At 41.9% G+C, this 11,725-nt stretch overlaps 1 protein-coding gene across 1 annotated transcript; it reads left to right on the top strand.

Annotated features, from left to right (window-relative positions):
* Positions 1-1,772: 1,772 nt before the first annotated feature.
* LOC128469302 (uncharacterized) lies at positions 1,773-11,571 on the top strand. Its single transcript, XM_053451122.1, has 6 exons — positions 1,773-1,807; positions 7,369-7,438; positions 7,615-8,025; positions 10,225-10,395; positions 11,227-11,409; positions 11,530-11,571. The coding sequence occupies exons 3-6, from the start codon at positions 7,621-7,623 to the stop codon at positions 11,569-11,571; spliced, it is 801 nt and encodes a 266-aa protein (XP_053307097.1). The 5' UTR covers positions 1,773-1,807; positions 7,369-7,438; positions 7,615-7,620.
* Positions 11,572-11,725: the final 154 nt, after the last annotated feature.

Below are 11,725 nucleotides of genomic sequence, written 5' to 3'. Positions count from 1 at the left end.
GCCCCATGCATAATTTTTCAGGGAATGCTTAATTGTCACGTGACCCAAACGCAGGCACTGATAGGTCGTTCCCAAATCGGCCAAGGTATATTCCAGAAATGTTTTGTATCAGTGGGACTGCACCATTAATACGAATATTGCTGCGGAAGGACGGCCGGAGAATCATCCATAGAGAACAAAAATATTACTTTTAACTCCGCGAGGTCTGGTGGGGGTGAACGGTTTATTGGAAACCATGGAATTAATGGGGGGGGGTGAATTTTTAAAAATAATAATAATAAATCAAATAATAATAGTTATAATAAAATAAATATATAACAATAATAAAGAAAAAAGAAATACAAATAAAATAATAGTTATAATTATAAATTATCTCTTTTTATCTCTCTCCTTACCCTTCCTTTTCTCCCTCTCCATTCTTTTTCTCTCCATACCCTCATCCTCTCTCTCCCTCTCTCCTCCTCATGCTCTCACTTTCTTCTCTCTCTCCTCTCTTTCCTTATTTATCTCTCCCTCCCGCGCTTTTTATCTCTCTCCTTACCCTTCCCTTTCTCTCCCTTTCCATTCTTTTTCTCTTTATCCCCTCATCCTCTCTCCTCCTCCTCACTCTATCACTTTATTCTCTCTTCTCTTTCCTTCTTTATCTCTCCTTCACCTCCTTTTTTATCTCTCTTCATCCCCTTTCTTTTGTCCCCCTCTCCATTCTTTTTCTCTCCATCCATCCTCCCTCTCCTCCTCACTCTATCATTTTCTTCTCTCTTCTCTTTCCTTCTTTATATCTCCCTTTTCTTCCCCTCTTTTTTTATCTCTCCCCATTCCCTCCTTCTCTTTCTTCCCATTCTTTTTCTCTCCATCCCCTCATCCTCCCTCTCCCTCCTCACTCTATCATTTTCTTCTCTTTCCTTCTTTACATCTCCCTTTCCTTCTCCTTTTTATCTCTCTCCATCCCCTTTCTTTTGTCCCCTTCTCCATTCTTTTTCTCTCTATCCATCCTCCTCACTCTATCATTTTCTTCTCTTTCCTTCTTTATATCTCCCTTTCCTTCCCCTCCTTTTTATCTCTCTCCATCCGCTCCTTTTCTCTCCTTCTCCATTCTTTTTCTCTCCATCCCCTCTCTATCTCCTCCGTCCCTCTCTCCATGTGAGGAAGTGTGTAAGCAGAGCCCGATTCCATCAGAAAAGAGTCGCTCTACGCTTGTCAATAATTGGGAATGTTGGCAGCTATGCTTTACCTGCCAATCATCCCTGTTCGCTTTGGCCAGTCTCTCTTTTGGTCCACAAATCTTAGTGCTTTTTTTCCCTCCCCTGGAAGAGATGCCTGATTATATACATGTCTATTATTTATCCCACACACATTTCAGTGACTGTATGCAGAGTATTTTATTTTTGTACAGTAAGCTTCACAAAACAATAAGAAATAAACTGCTTCAGCCCCTCTGTGTCCAATTGTCCCGTTTGCTGCTCAGGAACTACAAATCCCAAGTTACCATCGGTCTTGCGAGCGCTAAACACTCAAGAAACTCGTTCTGAAAAGCGTCTCCGTCGCCAGGTGCTTCGTTTCCAGGGCCGCGCCCATTTTATCGGAGACCAACTTTAGCCGCGGCCTAGTGAGTTGACTCCAACAAAATGGCGCCTTGCTCAGCGACGGCATAGTTTGCCTATGGAGCGCAGAACACCCCGGGGAAGCGAGTAACAATAGGACAACAAAAGTAGCCAGTGAGGTGAAACGGAACTGTGAGCGTTTCCTGTTCTGTACTTCCGGTTAGGGGCTTAGCGCAGCGCTCGGATGATGGACGTTGCTTATTAAGGTCAGTTCGCGTTTTGTTCTTTTTCTGTGAATAATGTCGGCCGGTAACGCTTGTCATAATTGCATATAATAGGTTTTATTCCTCTTTTTAATTCGGTATTTATTGAATTAACCGCCATATTAATTAGAGGCAGAGGGGGAGCTCCTTGGAGGCCCACAGGAGGTGGGGTAACTCAGTGAATATGGAAATTGTGTATATATATATATATACATATATATATATATATACATACATATATATATATATATATATATATATATATATATATATATATATATAATATAAAAATATCAATTTAAAATATTTATATATGTATTATACAATATCTATTAAATATGTATATATAAATATATGTATTTAATATAAATTCTAAAATCTTTATATATGTGTGTGTGTATATATATATATATATATATATTTATTTATATGTATTATAAAATATATATAAAATGTGTGTATATATTTAATATGCATATATATAATATATATATAATATATATATATATATTATATATATATATATATATATAATATATATATATATAATATAATATATATATATAAGTCTCAATCTTGTCAACACCCAACACACAAAGTCAGCACAAATTTGAATATTGTTGAGCAAGTCTTCTTATCTCGCAGGCCAGTTGTTTGGGTGTAGTTCTCTCTTTATGCACAAAAAAAAAAAACCCCCATTTATCTCGTTTTCAGCAAAAGCAAAAAGTTTTATCGTTTTATCGGGCGAAATGCTAGAATGATATAATTTCTTTATTCGTGAAATGTGGCTGTAGAAATGATTGTTATCGTATATGGCGCCATCCTGTTCCGCAGCGCCGTACACCGGAGTCGATCTTTAGTGACGGAATCTGAAAGTATTAAAAATAGCATTTTACGGCGTTTGATTATAATGACGCGATTTAAAGGATTTTCCCCCCGGGACGGACGCGTAGCGGGCTGTCATTACTGCTGATCATACGTGAAGTGTGTAATAACGTCTGTGTAGTGTAACCACTGGAAAACCTTTTTTTTTATTTGAACAAACTTTATTTGTTTCCTGCAAAATCACTCTACACAAACCCTGTTCTCTGTGCCCCCCCCCACATCTTCTTCTTCCTAATCAAATACCTCATTTGCGATGGGGGGGCTCTAATGTGTAGCCCCTAATATATGACAGCGTGAGAGAGACCCTCGTGGTCACCACACCTGGCAGCTTTCTACAAGAGCTGGGGCGCTTGAAGTATTAACCCTTTAACGGCCCACCAGGGAGATCCTAGATTGCGACTGTGTTGGCCAAATGGCTGTTATAGCGGTCGTCATGGAAACCTTGACTTGTCATTATGTAAAGATACGCTTAATGGAGTCACCTGTGTTCAAGCGGGGGGTATCAACTATAAGGTATTGGGATCAAAAGCACGAGACGGACTAAGACGGCTCTGCACGCAGGCTTACAATCTAGAAGGGATCAGGCGGGGGGGACACATGATGTCTGAGATAGTGGTGGGAGTTGTGCTTGTGGCAGATAAGATATGGAGGTTTTACTCTGAAGAAGAGGGTCTTGAATATTCCGAGTAAGAGAAAGGCGGAGGCTCGGAGTTCCTGGTGTAACCGTGTAAAGGAAGAGGAGGAAAGCCTTCATCCACGAGGAGAACGTTGAGATCGAGCAGGGGGGCTCTTTTGTTACGAGGGCAGAGATTATTCATTGAGTAATAGCGCACAGGATCTGTCGGCAGGAATCTGTCTATAGATGTCCCCGCCGCTGTAACAAAGTCACGACGTACCTGTACGTCATAATGGGCATCTTGCTGGGCAATAAGTACACATAGCCTTTTGCTATTTCAAAACCATTTTTTTCCAAATCTGGTCATTCTGCCCCCATGTGCTTTTTCGGGTATCTTGGAAGCCGGCCAATGCAATTTACCCCATCAAACCATATTTTTGAAAACTAGACACCCCAAGGTATTTCAAATGCTAGTATTTTAACCCTTTCCACGACATCGAGGCATTACAGCCTGGTATAGAGAGTCGTGCCCCCCCACACCCTCAGCCTGGTATAGAGAGTTGTGCCCCCCCTCCCGCTTGGTAAAGAGAGTCGTGCCCCACCCTCAGCCTGGTATAGAGAGTCGTGTCCCCCCCACACACCCTCAGCCTGGTATAGAGAGTTGTGCCCCCCCACACCCTCAGCCTGGTATAGAGAGTCATTTCACCCCCCCCCCCGCCTGGTATAGAGAGGGTGATGCTGCTAGTAAGCGCGGAGGGGAGGGGGCTGCACAATACTAAATAGTTCCCGATGCTAGAGACTCATCGTGCATCTTCCATTAAATTAGATCCCTAATCCGACGTCCTACGGCCCCCCCCCCACATGATAGTCTTTACAGTGTAAGATAAGCAGCGTATGTACGTATAATAAACGGGACTGGCTCATTTGGATCGCTTCCCGAGCTTCCTGTTCTGAGGGCTCCATTGATTTTTCTTCTTTTTGTTTTGTCTCGGTTCTGGCTGCCTTTCTCCGAGCCGGAGGAGGAGGAGGACTTCAGGGCAGGAGATCGATCAGATAATTCTCTGCCGCTCGGAGACGCAGATCTCTACTTTAACGATGAAACAGAAAACGCACGCTCCGGGTAGTTTTTAATTCGTTAATTTAGTCGCCTTGAAAAGCTGTGACGGATCCCCTTTTTTATGGGGAGGAAAAAAATAGATAAACAAAATGTAAGTGCTAGATGAGCGTTATCTAATCGGCTTCCTGTCCTACAAAAAATACCATAGCTAATCACTTTCCTTTTCCTCCCATCTGAAACTTACAGGGGAATCCCACGAAAAAAATAATATATCACTGGTTTTCTGTATGAAACCAGTTGTTGTTTTTGCCCCATAATCTACTAGACAAACACCCGACTCCTTATCATACTGCCTGTGGGGAACAATAGAATGGCTCGCTCTTAATCAACCAGCCGGACTCTCTGACTAATGAAAGTCTATGGAGGAAGGGACTTCATTAGCATTGCCATAAAGCGTCAGCTCGGTGTGGTGTTTGAGCAGGAGATGTCTCCTAAAGTATGGTGGCCTCCAGGCCAAGTTTATGGGACTAAAATGATTATGGGACGAAAGTTGGTCTCGAGACAGATGGTTTGTGTGACCCGTCCAAGAGTGAGAAGCCCTGGGGCGGGTAACATTGTCTCCTTAGCAGACCCGACCTGCTTTCCTCTGAGGGTCATTCCGGTGTCCTAGGTGGACTTTCCTACGCGTCGTCCGGGCGTTGGGAGCTGCAGCTTCCCAGAGCTCAGCACCCGCTGATTGGCTGGTTGACCACGCAGGAGACGCGGAGCTGCCGCCCATAAACGACTTTTAATAAGCGTTCTTCGGCTTCTTAGAAATTAAAAGAAAGGATTGAATAATGCCACGTAGGATTGATAAAGGTGAACTCCGTGGGAAATTGATCTTCTCTTTGTTTTTTTTTTACCAATTTATTCTATTTCAGAAGTGTTGGCTCCCCTTTCAGGAAAAATAATTTTTTTATTTTTTTTTAATTACCATTAAAAAAAAAAACCCAAAAAACATCTTAACTTAATTTTACCCAAAAAGGAAAATTTATTTAATAAATAATAATAAAAAAATAAATAATCTTAACTTAATTTCACCCCAAAAGAAACGTTTCTTAAATAAAGAATTTTTTTTTAAAAATTAGGGCTCGACTAAATCCCAGGAGCCATGTTGCCGTGGCGAGTATGGACTTCTGCCGACGGAGCCGGCTTCTTCTCTCCATACGCTGCCGTGAGATGGTCCCATGATGTGCCTTTTAACCCCCTGTATGCCAGAATGGCATATAGGGGTATAAGGCATTTCTGGGGGCAGAGTGGCATATAGGGGGGTATAAGGCAATTCTGGGGGGCAGATGTGCATAACTGGGGCAGGTTGGCAAATATTTTTCTCAATCATAGCTTTTATGAAATATGAATTAAATTAATATTTACTGGTAAAACTCTTTTCCTATAGGGTCGTCTTTTTACATTCAGGCATTTTCTTATAATCTTATAATCAGGGTCATCTTATAATCGAGCAAATACGGTGTATATCGACCACACAAACATATCTCTCGCATATCAAGCTGTGTAAATACCTCATAATCGCTTTCAATGAATAATATTAATTTTATTGTAATTTATTATTAAATTATTATATATATATATATATATATATATATTACCCATATGTGTCTATTTTTAATGTATATACAGCGCCGGACAAATGATTGAAGCCAGGTAGCCGTGGCTCCCAGATTTATACACGTGGCTCGTAGCTTTCTCTTGCGCCATATTGCATTGCTCTGTAGGGATGAAATCTATACGTAGTCTCGAATCATGTGAAGCCGGCTCGTAATTATTATTATTATTATTATTTATTATTAAAAACAAAATATAGATTTTTTAAATTATTTTTTTTCTGTTTCCCAAATTTGCCCAGCTCTGTACGTACATGTATGTCATTTCTCACATAGGAACACAAGGGCGTGTCGCCACAGCTCTGTATATGAAATCTTTATAATAATTATCTGTATGTACGTGTATTCTATATATATATATCGTTTTGTTATGTATACATACAGATCTGTGCTTATGTAATAACATGTATGCGTTTAGTGCCATATCCGTACAATGTATATATATAGTAACGCGCTATATAGAGGTAAATTACGTTCTTGATGTACGGCTCTTGCTACGTCTGCATATACATTTGTATATAACTGTTGGAAATAAACAAACTCCAATCCGATTTGCGCTCCGTCCGACGCCTGCAATTTTCTGTTCGTGAAGTTATTTTGTATAAATTATACTTAAAAAAAAAAAAAAAAAAAAAAAAAAAAAAATTATAATAAGAAAATAAAAATGAATTAACATACACAGCCAGGAGTGATTGTGGTTTATTTTGTTGCACGAGGTTAATAATTTTTTGAGCGCGTGGTATAATATATATATATAAAAAAATAAACAAAAAAAAGAAAAAAAATTACATATTTATATTTATATATATATATAATGTACATTAATACATTTTCAGTTTTAGTATGTAAAGTATGTGGAGTAGTTACATAGTTCGGAATGGTTTATTTTATTTGATTTTTTTTTTTTTAATCTGTTGAAACTGAAGAAGGAAAAAAAAAAAAATCTTTTCTTTAGAATTTTTTTTTATTTTTTTTTATTATTAACCACATTTACCCAAAGCATTCTAAATGGCAGTATATTCCATATCTTAACTGCCCTCACTGTAAAAAAAATAATAATCATATAAAAAAAATTAAAAAATAAAACTTTATTTTGCCTAACGTCAACTTATTTGCCCGATCCTTAGCTTTAAAAAAAAAAAAAAATTAAATCAGAGCAGTGTTAAAATATCCTGCCCTATATACAAAGTGTAATAACGGCCCTCTTTGTGCCCTATTCGTCCATCTCGCTTCCTTCAGCGTGGCCCCGTCGGTATTTCGGCGAGAACTGCCAATGATTGGAATCTGTTGCGATTCTTGCGTCTCCGCACACATTCTGCGTATTAACTTTCTATGTGTATTGCAGATTAGGAAGGGGCTTGAAAAATACAAGACGCTCTTTTCCTCTTTGTAGTCTCGGATCACATGCGAACCCGGTAAGTTTTCGTTTATTTTGGGCCTTTTTATCCCCCCCCCCCCCGATTGTTAAGATCTCTGCCATGCTCATATTGCAAATAACTTGTTATATTTGTATAAATATATATATATTGAAATATATTCCTTTTTCTGCGGGCGTTTAGCTAAAATGTGGTGTCACGTTACTGTCTTGCAGGCCATCATGCCGAAGTGTTTGCTGGCTTTATGCAGCAACGCCACGGGCTCGAAGAATAAGGACCAGCACGTCATGCTCCACATCTTCCCCAGGCAGCCGGACAGGATCAGGGAATGGCTGCTGAAAACCGGGCAGCGGTTCAAGGACATCGAGAAGCTCATCGTGGCGCTCTCCAACGACGAAAGGCGGAAGAACTACCGCCTCTGCTCCACGCACTTCACGGAGGACTGCTACGTGGTCAACGGCAACCAGAAGACGCTGCGGAAGGACGCCGTCCCGACTATATTCCCCAGAAGCACCGGCGTCCCGTGCATAGACGAGTATATGTTTTTCCGGCCCCCTAAGCGCCCGCGGAAGCCGGACCCCGCCACCCCACCGTCGGCCTCCAAAGATAGCTCGACGTCAACCGAGGTAATAATAACGTCTAGCGCTAAAGTCGCGAGTAATGCGTTACGCAGGGCGTACACGTACATGTACAATGTATGCGTTTCCGTCGAGATTCTGACCAATCAGAACTTGGCGAGCTGCCCAACAAAAAATGGCTGTGAAAAGAAAACAAAAATGGCGGAAGCGTTGGCGTGAAAAAAGATCGCCAAACCAAATCCAACCTATACAATTTTTTTATTTTTAATGTAATTTTATTATATTTATTTATATATTTTTTTTATTCCTGACCTGTATAAAAGTAATATTTAACACGGCTACAAACGATGACATGTATACCAAGTGACGACCCGCCAATCACACCCAGGCAGCCAATGGCTGTCTAGGATTGATTGGAGCTTTGCTTGTGTTGAATGCAGCGGCCCTCGAGAGCAATCTTGGCGACCCATCGCTATGATGTAAGAGAGCGCCACGGCACACACGTCTCTGGCATGTAAAACGCACGGAACCCACGAGCGTCGCTGTTCCGTCTCGTTTGGCTCCTCCCACCGGCTTCCTCTCCCGGAACCAGGGAGCATTCCTGCGTACGTTTCTCGCACGTGCTCAGTAGGACTCCTATTGACGTCAATGGGAACGGCGGCAGCCAATCACACGTATGCTCTCTGAACGCAGATTTTTTTCTTTAATGGGAAGGTTTTCCTTCCCTCGTTTGGGGGGGGGGCATTAGCTAAAGAGTGCCTGCGCCGCTTGGCGTGTAGTGAAACGCACTGGGGTCCATGCAGAATGTATTGTGACATCCATTGAAAATAGAATTTTAAGGATTAGCCGCCCTTTCCCCGCCATTAACAAATAGGATCCCGTTGTACAGCGCCGCGGAATACGTTGGCGCTACATAAAGCAATGAATCCGCTTCTGGTCCGGTGTTCCCTGGTGTCTACATCGTCACCCTTCCTCGTGCGCCATAGTTCAGAAGGACTTGGCTGCGCAAAGACCTCCTCCACACCTTCTCTGCTCGGACCGCCCCGCCGGTGGAGCCGGAGACAAGGTGCCGACGGCGACGACTCGAGGCCGCTGCGTCCAAAAGCGTGATTAAAAACTGTCTGTGTTTTTGTGTAACCCCTGGGTATGGATGTGTATGTTACAAATTCTCAATAACCTGTATAATTTAATAGAGAAAAAAAAAGAAATATTAAATGTAAAAATAATAATGATAATAATAAAAAAAATTACCAAAAAGTGTCATGCACAAGATTGTTTTTTCCACCGATGACGACTGAAGCCGCTCGCGTTTTCGCCGCTGCGCCGTTCACGATGCTCCTCAAACATTTTTTTTGATTTGTATTTATTATTTCTTGGGGGCATGGGGGGTGGAAAATAAGCCTGAAATCTACTTCGGTAGTTGTCCATAATGCCCCTGACTGTTCCTAGCTCTCGTTCTACCCCAGAGTCTCCTTTTTCTTGCTCTACATCCCTTCTTTGCCCCAGACCAACTCTATCTGCCCCGCTATTTTCTCCTTCTGCGTCCCCCCTTGCCTCAAACCCCGCTTGTCTTCTGTGGCTTTCCTCTGCCCGTCGCCTACCTCCTTTCCTCCGCCTCTGCCCCGTTCTTCCCTCTGCCCCAAGATGTTCATCCTCGTCTCCTTTCTCTTCTCTCTGCTTTGTGCCTTCTCTCTGCCCCAAAAATATATATCCTTACAAAGCTCCGCCATCTTGCCTGACATCGGCGGGGCTCGTAGGCGACTTCGTATGATGGCGTGGGCTGCCATTGGCACACAAAACGTAAGCTGTACGGAAAACCACTTGTTACCAAAGATGATTGTTCTAACGGGGCATCCACAAGGAACCTAGAACTCCCTGAGCTTGCGATGGTCCACAAGTGGTCCATGTTGTTGATGATGTAAACCTTTTGGTGACATTTGGTGACCTGCATCTCTCCTCTAAATTTCACCGCGTGCCTCGATTTGATAATTTTGCTTTGGTTAGATCTTCATAACTTAAATACTTTGTTTTTTTTCTCATAATGTATCTGTGCTGTTTCTGTAAAAAATAATAATAATAAAAAGAATTATATACCGGTATATTAATAAATATATATATTTTTTTATTTTTTAAAATATATACATTGGCTGATCCCTGGTTGGCGGCCGTTTCTGGGCCAAGAACGCTTTTGTTATCTTTTAATAAATGTTACATACGTTGTTGTTGTTTTCTTCTTCACGCCTGTAGACCGGCATTGCGGTGAGGGAGAAATCACCCGTTCTTATTCGGTCTTTCTCACAAGGCCCGTTCACGGCGCGCTGCGGGGCTGGCTTCTCTATGATGAACCAGGACGGCCACTTTCTCAGCGAAGCGCTCTTGAATATTACCCTGGAGATAATCTTCCTGCTGATCGGAGAGGTGAGGGATTCTGGGAATGCTTGAGAAACCCCTTGTTTCGTTTACTGCTATCAGAATTCCTGTAGGGGGCGACGTGTCATGTAGTAATATAGAATAAGTCCTAATTAATGAGGAACTCGTTATCTATTATCTTGTGAATAATCAAGTAGCGAAAATATCTCCTTGCTTTTTCTCTCTTTTCCTCTTCTTTTTTCCTCTCTCTCTCTTTCCTCTTCTTTTCTCCTCTTCTTTTCTCCTCTCTTTCTTCTTCTTTTCTCCTCTCTCTCTCTTTCCTCTTCTTTTCTCCTCTCTCTCTCTCTTTCCTCTTCTTTTCTCCTCTCTCTCTCTCCTCTTCTTTTCTCCTCTCTCTCTCTTTCCTCTTCTTTTCTCTCCTCTCTCTCTCTCTCTCTCTTTCCTCTTTTCTCCTCTCTCTTTCCTCTTCTTTTCTCCTCTCTCTTTCCTCTTCTTTTCTCCTCTCTCTCCTTCCTCTTCTTTTCTCCCCTCTCTCCTTCCTCTTCTTTTCTACTCTCTATCTTCTCAAGACTACCTGGTAGCCTTCTTATTTTCTCCTTCCTTTTCTCTTCTCCTTTTTTCTTTTTTCTTTCTCCTCCTTTTCTTTTTTCTTCTCTCCCTCCGTATCTAGCAACATTCCCAGACACACTATATCAAAAACCAACCACTCTTTTCATCTGCACACAACGCTGTCTGGCAGCCCCTTATACCTCCGCTGTGTTATTAGAAGTCTGGCTTTAGGAAGAAAGGGGTGATATGTTGTTGTAGATACGGTGATATGGAACACAGTGGGGTGAATAGCCTGCAGATAGTGACATTTCCTAGTTCTTTAACATCTAGGATTATATTCTCGTGAAGAAAACTGGTGATAACGCCACAGACCACAGCAACACCCTAGAAGAAGCCCAAAGTGCCCCGAGGACAATCATGGACCCTCCGCCCAACTCGCTTGTGCACGTGAAGAACAACGGCGAGAAGATCAGGAATCTGGCAGGAAAGATCATTAACCTGCTGTCTGAAGAGGTAAGCGATGCTTTTAAGGGGGGCTTTAATTCATGCGTCTGATTAAGGAGTATTGATGTGTATCGGATCCTGGTGACTCGTAAGGTTTAACCTGTCGACTTGAGTGAAGTCTTGGCCCAGGAGTTCCGTTTTGAGGAAGCACCGCTGAGCTTCAGTCAGTGAGATCTTCGCCGGGGGTGATAGGTTTATCTACAAGGTTATTTTCTTTATTGACTTTTTCCCCCCCAGAATGCTGAGGAACATAACGACGGTTACAAGAGTGATATGGAGAACGCTCCGCTGCTCATTTCTCTAGGTAAGATATTTAACCCATGGC

This window comes from Spea bombifrons, chromosome 11 (genome assembly GCF_027358695.1).
Source record: "Spea bombifrons isolate aSpeBom1 chromosome 11, aSpeBom1.2.pri, whole genome shotgun sequence".
Taxonomy (NCBI): Eukaryota; Metazoa; Chordata; class Amphibia; order Anura; family Pelobatidae; genus Spea; species Spea bombifrons.
This window is presented reverse-complemented; position numbering and strand designations above follow the sequence as displayed.

Bases quoted from the DNA above. Each gene is read 5' to 3' on its own strand.
- LOC128469302 (XM_053451122.1), top strand. From the start codon at position 7,621: ATGCCGAAGTGTTTGCTGGCTTTATGCAGCAACGCCACGGGCTCGAAG. The intron at 8,026-10,224 runs GTAATAATAACG...TCACGCCTGTAG, and splicing joins ATAGCTCGACGTCAACCGAG to ACCGGCATTGCGGTGAGGGA. The intron at 11,410-11,529 runs GTAAGCGATGCT...GTCTTGGCCCAG, and splicing joins TTAACCTGCTGTCTGAAGAG to GAGTTCCGTTTTGAGGAAGC.